The sequence below is a fragment of the Trachemys scripta genome, chromosome 1 (genome assembly GCF_013100865.1).
Source record: "Trachemys scripta elegans isolate TJP31775 chromosome 1, CAS_Tse_1.0, whole genome shotgun sequence".
Lineage (NCBI taxonomy): Eukaryota > Metazoa > Chordata > Testudines > Emydidae > Trachemys > Trachemys scripta.
This window is the reverse complement of record NC_048298.1, coordinates 241,005,140-241,023,587: the sequence shown is the minus strand read 5'-3', so window position 1 is coordinate 241,023,587 and position 18,448 is coordinate 241,005,140. Positions and strand designations below refer to the sequence as shown.

The following is an 18,448-nucleotide window of genomic DNA, read 5'->3' as shown; positions in this document are numbered from 1 at the left end:
TTGAGGAGACACCTTCATAGCAAGTTGAACTGGTTGCAGCTGGAACTTTTGTTTTGTTAGGGAAAGACGATGGGGAGTCTGATCACTAGAACCTTTGCTGCAATCTGATATCTCTAGTTCTTCAGCACATAGCCGGTGGCAGAAGGTAATGATGAACTAGGAAAGCATCCTGTATACAGATTTGGGTTCCCAGCTTTATTTTTAAAAAAATCCCATCCTTTTAATGCATGGGCATAGAGTGTTTTCTAACCATTAAGCATGCCCCTTACGTTTCCTCTGTAGCTTCAGTGATCCTCGAAAAGGCGTGGGAAAGCGACGATACTGGAGGTTCCACGCAAATTCCTTAGGAGTAGCCAAGTGGTCCCTGCTTCGGGTCCAGCATGGACCACCCCAGGCTCGGGATTACAGTGAGAAATTTAACGTACGTGTGTGTGTAGCCTTCAGAGGCTCACACAGGACGGTTACTGCACTGACCACCTTCGCTGCGTGCCTAGGAATCGCAACATGTTGCTATGCTACTTCTGTGTGGGAAATGAACGCTCACAGGCCAGGAGGTGCCTCAGAAGTGAGTGAAAATACCCCCCTGTGTAAATCAACACAGACCCGGAACCAGATCTACCACCGAGTGGCACCTGAATATCCCCACACCCAGGCGGGCAAGAGCAGCCAGAGGAGAAAGGCACTTTGCTGCTGGTGCTGCATCACTTTTTAAAGCGAGGTCTGGGCTAAATCGGCGGGAGCCGGGGGGCACTCAGCACCCGGATTAGAGCCCTGCTGCATCCTGTGAAATCCCATCCAGCCACACTGGCCCCTCTCTCTACCCCCTTCTCCTCCATCCACCCCACACATGTAACTCGCCCCCAGGGTCCTCACTGTGCCCCGTTAGCCTAAAGGGCGGGAGTGAAGCAGGATCGGACCCGGGGTTTTGCTCCAGGTTTGGCCCGGGGGCTCTCCGGGAGGGGACGAGGGCAGCATGCGCCGCACCGGGGTACTCACCGCGGCGGACACCTCGCCGGGCTCCTCGCTCAGCAGAAGCGCAGCCAGCACCAGCCCCACGCCTCGCCACAGCCTCATCCTGCCGCTCTCCCGGCGGCGCGCCCCGAGCGAGCGAACCAGAGGGACCGAGCGCCCTGAGCTGGGAAGCGCTGCGTGCTCAGCGCCTGGCCGCCCGCAACTCCCGGGCCCCGCGCGCGTCTCTCCTCTGCCCCGGCTGCAGCGCCTCTAAAGCCAAAGAGGCGAGGGCTGCCCACATCCCCAATCTGTGGGCGGCTGCTGCTGCCCCCTCCCCTCGCGGGCGGTGGCTACTGGGAGGAGATCCTGCGAGGCTGGCCAGTGTCTCGTCCCCTCTGCATCGCCCACCTCCGGCCGGCCAGTCCCGCTCCTCCGGCAGAAGGAAGGGGGCAGGCTCCCGCCTCACCCCACAAAATCCACCTCACGCTGCGGGCTGGGAGGACTCGGCGGCCGGTCTGACTCCAGCCCCTCGCCTCGCTGCGGGGGACCGACTCTGCAAGGCGAATGCGCCCGGCCTGGGAAGCCTAGAGAGGTGGGAGCGGAGAGGTGAGTATCGGACACGCGATGCGGGGTGCGGGGTGAGGAGAGCCGGAACCGCTCAGCCCTGCTCTGATCGCTGGGACCTCACACCTGGCCTGGGGCTGGCTCGGCGCTCCCGGTTGGCAGAGGTTTGGCTGGCGCCCGGGCGAGGCGTGCGCTCCGGTGGCCAGATGAGCGGAGACTCGAGTCGGCAGAGCCCCTGCAAAGAGCAAGGCTGTGCCTGGGGACAGTTAGCTGGGGGCTGGGACTATCGTTTCCTTTTCAAAGCCGCGTTGTACCTAGTGCGTCCCTCCAGGGCAGCATTCTCGCCCTCTCCAAAGGCGTGCCGTTTGGGGAGTGCCCCTTGCATCGAGCCGCCAGGAACACGGAGATGGGAATCGCTAGGTGAATGGGAAAGACTTAGGTCAGCCCATGTAGCCTAACTCCTGTGTGCACAGGACTGTGCCCTGCATGCAGGGTGTGTGACCTGCACATTCCTTATCTTTCAAACTGTATTTCTCCCTCTCGCGCTGGATCCAGGGGGTTTCCTGGGACAGGAAAGCTTTGCTGCTGGGGAGCCCTGCACAGCGCGGGAGAGGAAGCAAGGATGAGAAGCTCGCGGTCCCTCCTCTCATGTCGTGCCCTTTGGCAGTAAGTAGCTTTTATCCTCTCCATACTTATTTCAAATACTTGTTATGATGGGCACTTCTAATCATTGCCAACATGGGGACAAAATTCTCTTCAAATGTAGGGTAGTGGCCTTTTCTTCACAGTAGCCTGTAAAGCTATATCAAACTCTGAGTGCTACAGCAATACAAATATTGAATGCTGTTGTGTTTCTCCTTTCTGTACAGGGCTATGCAGGTCGTGCTGCTCTTGGTGTTGACCTCGCTGTTAACTGGCAGAGTAAAAGCTGTAAGTTAAATGTCTTATCCCTTCATTGGAGGAGAGAGAGGGAAAAGGGAAGGGGGGAAATCCACAGCATTTTTATTTGAGGGGCTAGAGAATTAAGAAATTGCATTCTTCTTTGCCAAATGCCTGATCCATCTGTCATTTCCATTAAAAAAAATAACAGCCAGCAGATCACTTACACATTAGCATCTTCAATAAATGGTATAACAGAAAGCCCTAGAGTTCAGCATCCATCACTATACTGGATTGCCTTTTAGGGCTTGCCACATTCTATCCTTACACCCATTCAAATCAGATTATTTGTTAAAGCGATAGCAAGTCATTACAAAAATTAGCCCAAGATTACCTTTAGTGCTGTCAATTAATCGCAGTTAACTCATGTGATTAACTCAAAAACATTAATCGTGATAAATCGCAGGTTTAATCGCACTGTTAAACAATAAAATACTGATTGAAATTTATTAAATATTTTTGGATATTTTTCTGCATTTTCAAAGATATTTGATTTCAATTGCAATACAGAATACAAAGTGTACAGTGCTTACTTTATATTATTTTATTACAAATATTTGCACAGTAAAAATGATAAACAAAATAAATAGTATTTTGCAATTCACCTCAATAGGATAAGGGCCCTACCATCAATCAAATGTTAACCCACCCCTTAAGCCCCATCCACCTGTCACCGGAAGTCCCACCTCATGGGGTATTACTTGGGGGAGTGAAACCAGACACATGACCAGAAGCAAGGTGTGTCATGTGACCCCTCTAAGAACTCCTCCCACTGTCCTCTACCAATCAGAAGGGGTTTCAGCTTCTGGGCACCACCCCCGAGAGGAGATTTGACCAATCGGGGGGAATTCTGGGGCGGGGTAACCGGTCCGGAAGTGGTTCGTGTGACCCCTCTAAGAACTCCTCTCACCACCCTCTACCAATCACGATGTGTTTCGGACACAGAGGACTGCCCCGAGAGCAGATTTGACCAAAATAGGGCAGGTTCTGGGACGGGATGAACTGCCCAGAAGAGGGTCGTGTGACCTCTCTAAGAACTCCTCCCACCGCCCTCTGCCAATCAGAGTGCAGCACCGTCACCCCATAAGTCCTAGCGCCAGGCAGAAGAGGCCATTTCTTACCAAGAACACGTGTTTTAGAAATCATGGAAAGGCTGAGAGGAAACATGGACTCCTTCACCACCTCCGTGAGAACTTCAGACTTTGTGTGGAGAAAGTGCTACATCAGCGACAGTTCCGAGAAGGGCCCTTTGACTCAACCATTGATGGATACGTCAGAACCCGACCCTGAAATCCAAGCCCCCATGAGTCACCCCAATGAGTGTGACGGCCTCTCATCGTCCACCCTCCTGGAGATGGAAGGCGATCATGGCTCGGGAGAGTCACCAGCGGACAAGGTGAACGGAAAAGACGTTGCTCAGGTAAATGAATGATTAAGAAGTGATGGTCGAGAATGGGGTGGAATGGGGTTAGGAACTGACCTGAGATTGCGTGAATCTAAAAACAAGCAGTGGGGTGCTTACACTGTTTCTTTTCTGAAAATCTCTCAACTGCTCGACGATGCCTTTCTAGAGGCCTTTGAGAACTTACACATTAGTAGCCCTGTGGGACTAAATATATCGTGCATCAGCTGTTTTTGCTCATGTCTGAGACAGATCTCAAGAGGAAAATCCGGAAAAGGACAAAATGGAAGAATGAACCAGCTCAGACTTCCTCATAGTAGGGTGACATTTTCACAGGCAGCTGTAAAAGGTCGTGTTAAACCAGACGATTAATAAAACTTGTTTAAATGTGTCAATATGAATGTGTCCCCTCCATACTCAAGTTAATAAAAGACGGTACAAGGAACAGTCATGTCTATGCAGACAGCTCTGTTAAAGAAAATATATTACACCCCCAGGGAAGGTGGGACTTTGGCGGGGTGAACCCTCTTTTTCAAGTGGCCAAAAAGCATAGTAAAACTTTAAATAGATGAAAGCTTGGCTTTCAGACCAGGATGCTTCCACTTTACACAAACCGTCTCAAATACATTTTAAAAGAAACAAGACCACTGTTTCAGATGTGGATGCGCAATGGCAGGCAGATTTTGTGGATATGCACTGGTTCTCCAAACACAACAGCGGCTTTAAGTACATCTTAACAGCCTGGGCCTTAGGCCTAAAAGACAAGACGAGTGGTGAGGTATCCAAGGCCTTTAAAGCTATTTTCAGCGAAGGTCGTGTGCCTCAAAAATTACAAACCGATCGGGGGAAAGAATTTTTAAACAAACCTTTAAGCAGATTGTGAAAGCGGCATGGCATTCACCATTTTGTTACTAATAATGAAGTCAAAGCAGGGGTTGTGGAATGATTTAACGGAACTTTAAAAACTAGGATATGGAGATATTTTACAGCCCATAACAACTTTTGCTACATTGATGTGTTACCTGACTCTATAATGAGGTACAACCAGAACTTTCACAGAACTATACGTACCAGACCTGTTGATGTTAACCCTTCAAATTCTCTGAAGGTATGGAAAACGGTTTACAGAGATGGTTTTAAAAACTGATTGTTGCCCCAAAGGAGCTTTTGAAAAAGGTTATGAACAGATGTTTACCGATGTGATAGTCATAGTGTATGAAGCCTTAACCAGGGGCCAGAGCCCTGTATACCAATTAAAAGATTATGAGGGTGAGACAGTTACTGGATCTTTTTATCCTGAAGAATTACAAAAATTAAACCCCAAACAAGAAAGGATTTACAGGATTGAAAAAGTTCTAGTGGAGAAAGGAAAAGGGAGAAAAAAGCAGCTACTGGTGAAATGGTTGGGGTGGCCCGATAAGTTTAAGCTGTATGGAAGCTTCTCAACTCTGTAACATTGAGATGCGAACTAAAACTATTCCTCCTGCAAAGAGAGAGAGAGAGAAATAAGCGACGGTGGGTTTTACATCACTTTGCCCAGCAATACCAGCTCGAACTTTACAATACAGCTAATTAAACCCTTGGATCTCCCGGGTGCGTGGGAGGTGGGGTTAGTGGAAATACAATACTCGCATAGCTGGAACACTATCAACGAAGACATCCCTTTCAAAATCACCTTTGGAGATATGATGTGGAGTTTCATCCTACAACGAAGTTATTATTCGTCCCTACCTGAATTACTGATCATATGAACAATACTGTGGCTCGTCACCCAGGACTGCCTGAGGTGGGCATGAACTACGACCTGGTGGGTAGAAAAGTTAGACTTAAATCCACCAATTTTACTTATGTGTTTTCTATCAGCAGATAACATTCTGGGTTTGGGCCCTACGCACAGCATCCAAAATATCCCCTTCTCGGCAGACATCGCAGGGGGTTTCAACTCCTTGTATCTGTACACGGATATTGTAGAACACCAGTCTGTGGGGGACTTTTCTGTTCCCCTGTTATGCTGCTTCCCCCTCCGAGGAAGGAACAACGAGTTTGTCACCATCACCTCAGATAAACCTCATTACATCCCTGTCAGTAAACACCACATCAACACCATCACCATTGAAATAAAGACAGATCAGAACAGACATGTTTCATTTCGCTTCAGTAAGGTGATCATCAAGCTGCACCTGCGTCCCCAGAGAGAGCGAGATTTCTAAAAAGCAAAACACTATTATGGCGATCCCAAAAAGTTACTGCAACCCCACCATCTATAGGAACTATTACAAAGCCCAGACTGGATACGCCCTTCCTGGATATCATGGGTCCCCCGTGATGTACGGGGCTGGCATAGGCGGAATATTCCATAGCCTCTTTCAAAAACCCATACCGCTTTTGAGGAGGGGGCTGGAGACTATTAAACCCCACCTAAAAACCACTGCTCAAAACATAGCTAAAGACGTGGTAGGCCACGTCTCCCATGCTGTTCTGGAGAAGGTGGGGAGTCCAGCTTCACAGGAGGTATCGGGGCTGATGTACATTAAAAGGAGAAAGAGAAATGTGTCATACCCACGATGCACAGGTCCCCTGACACCCTTTAAAAGAAGGGCTTTGACGCGCAGGGCCGGCCATAAGCGAAAGTCCAAGAGGAAGCCTGGACGAAAGAGCAGACACTCTCCACCTGATAAGAGAGATATTTTAATCAACATGGCTTTTGTTCACTGCGGGTCTGAGGAGTGCACCAAATCCAAACTAGACTTGTTCCAAATAGCCCCTACGCAAACCAACATCGAGAAAAGCATCTACACCGAAGTGCCGCCTCTATCAGCCATTAGGGAGGCTGCCCCCCATAGACTTTTTTAAAGCAGGGAATGGCATAGTTTACATGGATTTAAACAACACACAGATGTACCTATGTTGCAAGATTGTAAAAGGAGATGGAATTGAACTCGCCAAGGATGCTGAGGTGGGCCTGGTAAATTACCCCGTGGCCTCTATTTTTAGTCAGTTGGTTGTCATGCTGGGAGACCGCCTCCTAAGCCAAAGCAACGACTGTTACCCTTACAGGGCCTTTATAGAATCGGTGCTCAATTACAGCGACGACACCCTCGCCACACAATTTTCCAGTGGCCTGTTTTACAAAAACACTACCGGACAACACGAAGAAATGGAGTAGGATGGCAGGAATCTAGGGTTTGTGAGGCGTGCAAAGCTGATGGCCCAGAGCAGGATGGTAAAGCCCCTCGGGCATCTACACAGCGACCTGTTTTTTCAAGGAAAACTTTTGTTGAATGGAGTGGATGTGAAATTTAAACTGATACGCAGTAAAGATGCTTTCTGTTTAATGGGCAGTGTGGCTGAAGGCTTTAAACTGCACATTGTATCAACGTCCCTTTTTGTGAAGAAAGTACGGGTGGCCCTGAGTGTCTGTCTGGGGCACGTGGAGGCCCTGCTTACCACTAATGCTAAATACCCCTTGGACTGTGTGGGAATGAAAGTGTTTAGCATCCCCGCAGGCAGCAGGGTCAGTAATCAGGAGAACCTGTTCTTGGGACAGTTACCAAAAATGCTTGTCCTAGGGTTTGTGGATAATGATGCCTTTAGCAGAAGTTATGCTAAAACCCCTTTAGTTTTAAACATTACAATATTAATTTTGTGGCCTTGTATGTGGATGGTGAAGATACCAATCAAGCCTTTTCAACCAGACTTCGAGGCAGTACACTGAGTGAGAGAATACATGAATCTGGTACCAGACGGCTGGTAAACACATGAAAGATCGTTCTCTGTTAATCAACCGTGAGGAGTTTGCACAGGGTTACACCTTGTTTGCCTTTGACCTGTCTCCCGACCAGGAATGCACCAATCACTATTCCCTGATTAAAACCAGGAAACTGAGAGCAGAAATACATTTTGGGAAGGCTTTGACGATCACCGTCGTGTATGGGGTTTTTGACAACATCATAGAGATAAATCAGAGGAGAAATGTTCTGTTTGACTATAGGTGAAGATGGACACCGTGCAGCTCTCACATGTCTTATCAACGGACCCTTACACAAAAAAGAATTTCTTAGATGTGTTCACTTGCGATTGGCTCCCTGGCAGCAAGCTGTCTCAGAGACCCCAGGTTTAGTGGTCAACATGCATCCACACAACCAACCGGGTGAACACTGGCTCGCCTTGTATCTGGCGGAGCATAACCGTGGAGAGTTTTTTGACTCATATGGGCACACCCCGAACAGTGTGGTGTTTCCTAGAAGCATTATGAAATTTTTAAACAAAAATGCCACAGACATTGTGTTTCACAATAGACAATTACAAGATCCCCACTCCGTCGTCTGCGGCTATCACTGCGTGTTTTTCTTACATCATCGTAGCAAGGGTTTATCTTTTGACCGGATTTTAAAATTGTATTCTAACGACTTAGTGCAAAATGATCGGATGGCGATGAATTTTGTAAAAAATAAACTTAAATTCTTAGGCATGCCTAGCCTCGCTCAAAACATGTTTCAACAAACCCAGACATGTATCTTGCAATGATTTTCATAGCCATGTTATCCAGTAAAGCACCCCATGTGAGGGGTTTAAAGACAATTGATGTTTGGGTTTTTGTTCTTTTTTTTTTTAAACAATTGCTAATTCAGAAAAAGTACAAAATTATGTTTTAAAAAAGTATAGAAATGTTTTATATAAGCAAAACATTACCAGTTTTAAAAATTTTAGAACATGAAAAACATCACACACGAGCCATTTGGATCTTTTAGCCAATTTTCGTTTTTTAGATGGCAAAAAAAGGGGTTACGGTTTCTTGATCTACCCTGGTGTCGGCAGTCGAGGCCTTCAGGCATTCCAAAAGATCTCTGTTGGCCGCGTTGCCCATGATGGAAGATGGTACATTCAGTTCCGCCATGGCATTCATAAACACATCCCATCCTTTAGGTACATGTGTGCTAGGAACAGAGCGTATCTGGGTGACGGCCCTGACTAAGTCGAGCATGTTAGAACCATTAACCACAGAATCTTTGTGCACAAAAGCCCCTTTATCGTTCCATGAAGAGATATTTTTATCCTGACCAAGCTTATTTAGCCATACTAATGCATTTTTCTTATAACACTTATTCACATTATCCAGCACCTCCTGAGCAACAGAGGGTGTTTCTGGGGGTTTGGCAGTCACACTCTGTTCTTGTTCCGGTAGAAACAGACTTATTTTCCCTTTATCCGCATCGCTCTGCTTCACGTACGTTAGGTACCTTTGAAGCACACCCCTGTAAAGTTTAGCCTTTTCATATTCGGCTAAGTCAGTTCTTTGAAGAACAGACTTCATTTCAGCATCCAGTAAGCAAGTTGCGGTCGTTCTGATATTTTCCTCTGACAGAGCGGGAACCCTTAATTGCTCCAACTGGTGGCTGGGCACCAAGTACATTTTTTTTCTGCATACTCCATTATCAATTAGTCAAAAGCCCCATTATCAGAGGGATAGCAGAACTTAACAGAGGTCCAATAAACCCCACAGACTGCTTCACCAGATGCTTCTTTCTTTTAAGTGAAACCCTTTTATTACACCAAGTTTTTATAAGCATGCGTCTCTTTTTCAGCCCGTGCACTTGATTCTGGGTCAAAGGTACGTTTCCTTTTAAGGTATTGAGTGCTATTTCTGAGATGGCCACTACTAAATCGTCAGAGGCCGAACATAGTATAGCCTTCCTTTGCTGCGGAGACAATTTGCTAAGTAATTTAAAAAGGACCAGGTTTCCCTTCATGCAGATAGACATGTTTTTGGTCAGCAACCCCAGCTGTTAAAAAGGGGCCTGCTGATAATTCATCCCTTTTTATACCCAGCTGTTGTTCTTTTAAAAGTATAAACCACTGGCCAGTCTGGAGGGGAAAGACCAGTTCTTAGTCTATAAGCTTCTGGTGTGGAAGCATTTAAATCTACCACCAGGTCACCATAAGGTCTTTCGGTAGCATCCTCAAAAGCTTCTAGAAAGTATTGAGCTTTGCCGGTGTACATTTGCCGAGCGAGCAATTCGTAATTTATCCAGGGGGTTTTTGAACAGAACCATGTGCTTTGTGTTTAGTCAGAGCTTTGGAGCTGTGCTCCAGCTCTGCTCCAGCTCCAGGCAAAAACCTGCAGCTCCACTGCTGCGGAACTGCTCCGCGCTCCGCTCCAAAGCCCTGGTTTAGGTTAATTGTGCGACTCTTCCCTGACAAAATACATTCTGAACTTTATACACAATGATCAGGTTCCTGTGATGCACGTACTTGGTAAGGCTTTCTCGATTTCATCGCTTTCACAAGCAGAGTTCATCAGATTGTCTACGATAATCATACTTTTTACTTTATTGGTAAGGAAACAAACGGTCATCGTCAAAAGCATCAGGCAGCCCCTCCACAAAATTGATAAAGGGATATTTACAGAACAGTTATGTTTTGTACATAATTCTATATTTGTAAATTCCACTTCCATGACAAAGAGAATGCACTACAGTACTTGTATTAGGTGAATTGAAAAATACTATTTCTTTTGTTTTTTACAGTGCAAATATTTGTAATAAAAATAAATATAACGTGAGCATTGTACACTTCGTATTCTGTGTTGTAATTGAAATCAATGCATTTGAAAATGTAGAAAGCATCCAAAAATATTTAGATAAATGGTATTCCGTTATTGTTTAACAGCGTGATTAATCGTGATTAATTTTTTTAATCGCTTGACAGCCCTAATTATCTTCCTTTGTGGCCCAAGAAAAGCCACCAGATATGTGGAAAAGAAGACATTAGTGTAACACCCATGGCACACAAATGTGGGAAATTAACTTATGGATAAAATGATAAATATCTTCATTTGAGCACAATCCTAACCTGTAGATTGAGTGAGCACTTAAAGATACTGGTTTATGTTAAAAATCAAAGTAACATTTATAAATAAATTGTCTTTTTAAATGTAATCAATTCTTCACTCCAAGAGGAAAACCCTGGGAAGTTAGATGCTCTGTTGCAAAGATGCTAGTGAACATCATGCTGGGAACTTTTTAAATATCCCAGGCCATATTATACTGTCTGCCAATAAGTGAGGGAAGGTGGGGACATGGCCCAGTCCTTTTTTGGAATGTCTGGGGCACTAAGGGCCTGTTCCAAAGTCCACTGTATTCCACAGAAAGACTTCCAGTGATTTCAATGAGCTTTAGATCAGACCCCCACCATTCCTCCACCCCTTGTGCTAATGGACTGTAAAGACCTGGTTTATGGCTGCTCCTGCAAAGGTGCCCAAATGAGAGTGAGACTTTGTGCACTTGTGCAAAGGCAAGTATGATTTGGCCAGTTGGGTTTTTTAGGGTATCATACATAATACTTTGGTTTATCCTACATTTTTTTCAGACTTTTATGACTGCATCTTTTGAAAATCTGTGTGATTATTTTCGTGTAATAAATTGGTATAACAATTTAGGAAGTAGGAGGTATTAGTTTTCAGAGTATTTTGAAGCAGGTTTTGTAATAGTTACTATTCTATTTCGCACTCAAGTCATAACAGCCTTTTGGCTTCTTAGGTGGTTGCTTATCCTCTGTGGAAGATTAAAGTTGGATCCATCTGCACCCTGGTTTGAGAGGGAACATTGAGTGCAACAAATTTTGGATCCACTGAGATTTTGTTACCAGAGAAAAGTGAAGCCAGGGAAGGAGAGGACCAAGGAGCTAAGATGCCTAATGTCACATGTCCCTTTTGCTAGTCATCTCCTCTTGACAAAACTTAGTACGCTACTGTGCTATGCAGTATGGGATATACTATAATGCATATCATTATAACATGTCAAATTCAAACAGCAGAAGGTGAGGGGTAGAAAGGGCAAGCACTTGGCACACGTAAGCCAGTGCTTTCACTGCTCGGGATCACCTAGGGTTCAAATGCAGTAGCAGTGACATTCGACTCTTAGGGCATGTCTACACTTACCGAGAATCGATGCTGCGGTGATCGATGCACCTGGGGTCGATATAGCGGGTCTAGTGAGGACCCGCTAAATGGACAACAGATCGCTGTCCCATCAACTCCGGTACAATACCGGAAAGGGAAGAGTAAGGGAAGTCAACAGGAGAGTGTCTCCCGTCGATGCAGTACGTGTACACACCGCAATAAGTTGATTTAAGCTATGTCAACTCCAGCTACGTTATTCACATAGCTGGAGTTGCGTAAGTTAGGTTGAATTACCCCCGTAACGTAGACAAAGCCTAAGATGGAGTGAAAGTTGAGCCATTATTTCCCCAGAGCCAGCAGGATGAATGTAAGTGGGTGAGGCAGTAGTATATGAGTGACTGTGAGTGGGTAGCTGGCAGCACTACTGAAGATTGGTCTGGTGGATCTGGTACAGAAGTGGGATTCAGGAGAGCACAGTTCTATTCCTGGCTGGGCCCCCGAACTTCTATGTAACTTTGGGTTACCTCCATCCTTCATCTTCCCTCTCTCTCCCTGTATGTGTATGTATATGTATCATAATATTTACATGTAATAGACTTATTATAAGGATTAATTCATTAGAATTTTGTGAGTTGCTTCGGAGAATTCCCAGGCTGGTTCCACCTGCTTGTCTGAATGTTGGGGGTGGAGGGCAGGAAAGGAAGACTAAAAGAGTAGGAAGGAGAATGTTTAGGGTTTGGACAAGAAGAAAGTGTCTTGTGACAGAAAAGAAGGAAAGGGTATAAGTTTTAGGGTGGATGTGAGTTATGGAAAAATCAGGAAGAAGAGACAAAAAATTGAGTGGATCTGGACCACAGCTCTCTCTAACATAGAAATAGCTTGAAGTTGTAGTAAGTACTGTAGTATGTGTCAGGAGAACTTAAACAAATTTAAATTCTCAGTTTGTTTAAGCAAACAGAACTTTGGGTACCTATCCCAAATTTATCAAAATGTACAGATCTCCTTTCTTTCTGTGCTTCCTAGACTTCTTGCAATAGGAATTCTTTCTGTTCATGCACAGCCTTTTTAACCTATGTTATATTCCCCCAGCACTAACTGTTATCTTGTCCCTGTCCTCCCACAACCACAAAATGACAGAATAATGTCATTACATCTCTTGGTGCATGGATTACTAAAACTCTACACCTTTCTGGAGGTTTAGGTGCCATTTTAGCATTTTCTTTTACATGGTTTTAAATAGGGGCTACTTTTCATTTTAGCTACACCCTTATGGTGCCCTCAGATGGGAACAGTAGAGTCACAGAAAAGAAGATGCATAGAAGGAATTGAGGTGACATGAGAGTGAATATACTATACAAAGACTATGCAAAAACAGACTGCAAGACGTAGACACTTAAAGAAAATAACATATGCTAAAATGAACACAAATAGGGCCAAAAGTAGAGACTCTGGGCCAAAATCATCCCTCATGTGTAACTCTATTAACTTCAGCAAAGTTGCACCAGGGATGCATTTGCCCTGTGGAATCAAGGAGAGAAAAATAACCCAACATAGGAAAAAGGAGAAGAAAAATGATAAAGACAGATAAATAATAAAACTAAGGGGCAAATGGTCCTTTCCAGCCCTATATTTGTATGACTCTACCACCCTTCCTCATGATGTAACCATCTCAGTGTGAGTAAAGGTGGAAGAATCTGGTCCTTCGAGTGCACCACACAAAGGGAAGAAGTAAAGGGAAGAATATTTGAAGGAGAAAAGGGGAGAGAGGTGGAAGACTTAGGGCCATTGTAATGAACTCTGTAAAATGTAAATGTTAGTGGGATGACATAGAGCTGTTGCAAACTTGGGCCAAATTCTGTTCTCAGTAATTTCATTGACTTGGAGTTACTCCTCATTTATGCACATTGTAACAGAGCAAAATTTGGCCCTTATTTAGATTGAAATCACATTTTATGAGGAAATTAGACATACTAGCTGAACTGAATATGGCTAAAGTTTTTGAGGGGCTGAGAAATGCCCCCCTGAATATTTCATCCTTTTTTGGTGTTCAGAGTAAATTTACCTCACCATTTCTTCAAATCCAGGAAGAAATAGCAGGAAGATGAGAAGGGACTGATTCTCCATTCACTCACATTGATGTGATGTGGATCAGGAGTATCTCCACTGATAACAATGGAGTTATATTGTTGCAAAACCAACCAGTGGAAGTGGAGAATCAAACTCTGGCCTTCTATGAATGAGCTCTACCTTTGCTGAGAGTCAGATTCCTTAGAGCAGTGGTTCTCAAACTGGGGTCCACGGACCCCTGGGGGTTCACGAGGATACTCCAGGGGATCCATGAGTCACATCCGAGACTGCCGACCCTGCTGATCTACTCCTCCTTCCCAGTGCCTCCTGCACACCGGGGAACAACTGTTCAGCAACGTGCAGGAGGCGCTGGGAGGGAGAAGGAGACATGGCGATGGGACACACGCAGGAGGGGGTGGAAAGAGGTGGGGAAGAGGAGGGGTAGGGGTGGGGAGAGGTGGGACGTGGGGGTGGAGGGGGGGCAGGGCATGGGGCTGAGTGGGGGTTGAGCACCCCCAGGGAAAATTAGAAGCTGGCTTGGGAGTCTGTGAAAATTTTTAAATAAAAATGGGGGTCCTCGGGTTGCTATCATTTGAGAACCGCTGCCTTAGAGGTCTCGAGTCCTAGTTGTCTATATATTGGAGTGGGAATAAAGATTCTCTGACAGTGTCTCATTATGGTACCAAACTTGTGTGTGCCTCTTGCGCTCGCTCTCTCCTGGCAGACAATTGGCAGCAGATAAAAAACTGAACCATAAGAGAGACCATTCAAGAAATAAATTCTGAACTTTTAATAGATAACAATGATACTATTAATTAGAGTGTGTGATGTCATTTAAAAAAGAAAAAATCAGCCCCCTCACACAAATATAGCTGTTCGGACAACAACCCCCTGGTTTTTATATTTGTTCTGAAAAAAAGCCATACTTGTTCATTCAGAAATTTGTTAAAAGTTAAGCTCCTAGAAGAAAAGACTTGGCTTATTCAGCTGTTCCCCTCCCCTGCCCAAAGATCTTAGCTGGAATTACAAACATTAATAAAGGTATGTACACATTACATACAAAAACTACATTAAAGGAACATTATGGTTGCAAAATCAAGCACTTGAAGCTAAGAAAAGCCAGAATTAAGGTTGCCTGTGCAATCTAAATTCGGCCCCCTTGTGCGTATTCATTATGGTACCATTTCGGGGGCAGGGTTGTTTGTTTGTAACATCATCAGTATTTTTTCTACAGCACCTCATTCAGTGCACTGGATGGATGGTGCTCACTTTAATGAGTAGCTATTCAATATATTGTTTTATTGTCATTGTTCCAAGTGTGACCTCCAAGCCTTATTTATTACACATAATACAGTGTTCTGAACACAGAATTGTTAACTTCCTCATGGACTTTTCTATGGTGCTCATCACCATAGTATCTAACCCAGTCTTGCTTCTTCCCCATGCATGGGTCCCCAATCCCTGTTGCACTGTCTCAGTCCCCGCCACCATCAACCTTGTCCAGTCTGTTTCTCTCACTCCCTGGCCTCCGGTTGTTTCCCCATTCCCCACCTGCCCACATTGGCTCCCAGTCTCCCATCGTAGGCTTCTCATCCAATCTCGGTCTTCCACCCTCCTCCATAGCTCCTCTTCCCAGTTTCCGTACTCCCCAGTTCCTTGTCCCTGCCCTTTGCCCAGCCAGACCCAGTCTTTACACTCCTTTGACTCCTGGTCCAATCTCAGTCTCGCTGCTCCCCCTGGATCTCAGTCCCTGTCTCCCTACCCAATCAGTCTAGTCTCCCTACAACCCCATCTACCAGTCTATCTCCCTGCCCAGACAACCCAAGTCTTCCCCACCCTGCCCACCTGGTCCCAGGACTCCCAGTCCTAATAAGTCTATGCAGCCAGTCCCAATCTTCCCACAGCCTGGCTGCTAGTCTTCTTTCCAGCCAATCCCAGTGTCCTGCTCACTCACTTCCCAATCTCACTTTCTCTCCTCCCAGCTAGCTTCCAGTTCCAGTACCCACCCCCACCTGCATAGGCTCCTTGTCCCAATCTATTCTCTGCACGTACCTCAGGTCCAGCTTTTGTCCCTTCTGCCTTTGATTAGGATGGCTTCTCCATGCTGCCTGGGCACTAGGAGGGAGGTCATTGAAGAGTCTCCCCACTTCCAGTTCTGGTGCCTGGCCCCATCCTGCCCTGTAACAGTCAGAATTAGCAATTACAGGGGAAGTCTTGCATGAATCCTTCAGCCCTGAGTTGGAGCATGCTTATTGTATACAAAATTTGTGGAGAATTTAGCTCTGAAACTCCAACAAGTCTCTAGTGAGCATGTGCAAACTGCGATTTTTTTCAGAGGGTTACTTTTATCTACATTAAAGTCAAAAGGTGTTGTCAGTAGTAAGAATGTACATGGTGCCAATGCTTTACTGTTGTCACAGAGGAAAGGCCTTTCTTCCAAAGAAGAAGTTGCAAAGTTATACAGACTTCCCATTTAAAACAAGTGTTGCTTCATACTTGTGTCCACAGGAAATTTTTCAGAAAACTTCTGAATGTGGAATCCTGACCCCACTGAAGTCAATGAGTGCTTTGCTGTTGATTTCAGTGGAGCCTGGATTTCACTCATAGGCCTCCTCATGACAACCCACAGGCCAGCATTTTGACATTTGGTCCTTAAGCTAATTGGCTGTTATATTTTATTTATTCGTATTATGGCAGCACCCAAAGGCTCCAGTTGGGAATTGGGCTATATTTTGCAAGGTACTTTACAAACAGGTCCCTGCCCCCAACAGAATTTGTAATCTAATTTGAAACAGGATGAAATAAATAAGCATTCCAAAAATAGGAAAGAAGGGAGGACAAGGGTAATAAGTTCATCTAGTTACATACGCTAGCTATTTGCACAACTTGATGTTCTCATCTTTTAAAAACTTTTTGAAAATTAACAAATGTCAGCTATTTGCAACTACCACTCACCCTATTCTTTGTGAGTTGGCTGATTTCTTGTAGGAGTCACAACAGAAGTGGGTCTTGACGGATTTGAAGAAGGAATGGTTATGACCTTATGGATATTTTAGGGAAGGCGTTCTGTGTGTAAGGTGATGTGCAACCACTAATTCAAGTTTTGGCATGAGTAACTTAAAAAAATCAGGCTAGGCCAAAAAGATATCTTTGTCCTATTGAATTGGATAGAGCCATGTACAAGGGAACAATAGGAAAAAGATGTTCTGATCTATTTCCAGGACCTCTGTTAAAAATGAATTCTTTTGATGTGTGTATATAAATATTATTTTCCCATTCATATAATGCACCTATCAAACTCTAGGTATGTTTATAATAAGCAAGAAAAACCACCACCATTATATTTCTGCCAACAAATGGTAACATCAATGAAAAGCCCACTGGAAAACTACAACAGGCATCTTTACTTAGTTGTTCCTGTGAATAGATAAGAAGTATAGTCCACAGACTTATGCAATAGTAAGGTCTGTGTGGCATGTCTGCCTTTATAGAGTTATTAATCACTAACATATAGCACATGCTGCATAAAGTAGAAGAAAGAAAACTCACTCTGCCTTCTATTCCAAACCAATACATGTTTTAGAGGATGAGGATAACAGGTCTATACATTTTGATATCGAGGGAGAGGAGATGAGGTCACTTTTGGAGTTATTACTGTTTTGGAGATGGAAATCTGACATACTAAATTAGAAGGTAGGTATGTATGGAGTCTTGAGTTTTGTCAATTTAAAATATATATATTTGTGGAAATCTGCTGAAATGGTTAAGGATAGGTTGCATTTCGTACAGACTTTAAAGTGATACATGCTTGGCTTTAATATATGAACATCACACCAAAATAACACATATGGGTTGTCCTTCTAAGTCTCTATTATGTGTTTGTTTTTTACTTGTAAGGAAATAAAATTGATTTGTGTCTCCAAACAAAAGGCATTTATGGGAAGATTAAAACTACAGTGTAACCTGTTCAATCATGTCAGTACATTTTTAAATTTACAACATCTCCATTTAATATCTGAGAACATTCATTATTTTATTAGATTCTTTCTCTTTGGACTAGCACGATCCATTTGTTTGAACACAGTTTGTTTTCAAGCAAAAAAATGTTGGAGAAGGAACAGAACTTTTACCACATTGTGTTACACTAATCCAGGACCTTGGGGGATTCAAAGTGGATTTATTAGTTGAAGATTTTGCCTTCCTCTCACCAGGGGTGTGCCAACTAAAGTGTCAAGAAAGGCTGTGCCTTCTCTTTTTTCCTTCTCCCTTGGGGAAATACTGTGCTGCTCTAATTAAGCTATCATGTTAACCATGTTGGCTCTCTAGGAACTCAAAGTGCTGTACATGTTTGCAGTATATTCAGACATTTAGCAACATATTGTTTTAATTAATTTTGATTCAGTAGCTGATAGAGGCAGAAGATTCAGCTCATTGTTCAAGAAAACGTCTTATATCATACAAACCTTTCCTGGCTTATTAAAGAGTGATGTTGATAATCAGTTTAAAATGGTCTCTTCCTCTTCATTTGGAAGGATGAAGGCTGTGACAGATGATTATAGAGTTATAGGGTGCTAAAGTAAATAGAAAATGCATCCGAAGAAGTGAGGTTTTTACCCACAAAAGCT

At 44.4% G+C, this 18,448-nt stretch overlaps 2 protein-coding genes across 4 annotated transcripts in view; one reads left to right on the top strand and one right to left on the bottom strand.

Moving 5' to 3' along the window:
• COL4A1 (collagen type IV alpha 1 chain) overlaps positions 1–1,221 on the bottom strand; it is a 218,906-nt gene extending 217,685 nt beyond the window's left edge. The window contains exon 1 of the mRNA XM_034774844.1: positions 997–1,221. Coding sequence (XP_034630735.1) covers positions 997–1,074 — 78 coding nt within the window. The 5' untranslated portion in view covers positions 1,075–1,221. The remainder of the gene's footprint in view (positions 1–996) is intronic.
• A 167-nt stretch (positions 1,222–1,388) lies between these two features.
• Positions 1,389–18,448, top strand: part of COL4A2 (collagen type IV alpha 2 chain) — a 225,417-nt gene continuing 208,357 nt past the window's right edge. Inside the window, exons 1-3 of one of the 3 annotated variants that reach the window (XM_034758169.1) lie at positions 1,389–1,543; positions 2,071–2,181; positions 2,385–2,445. In XM_034758169.1, coding sequence (XP_034614060.1) covers positions 2,138–2,181; positions 2,385–2,445 — 105 coding nt within the window. In that variant the 5' untranslated portion in view covers positions 1,389–1,543; positions 2,071–2,137. Of the gene's footprint in view, positions 1,558–2,070; positions 2,182–2,384; positions 2,446–3,593; positions 3,875–18,448 lie in introns of those variants that run through there. The other 2 variants (XM_034758172.1, XM_034758170.1) reach the window with 2 other exon arrangements.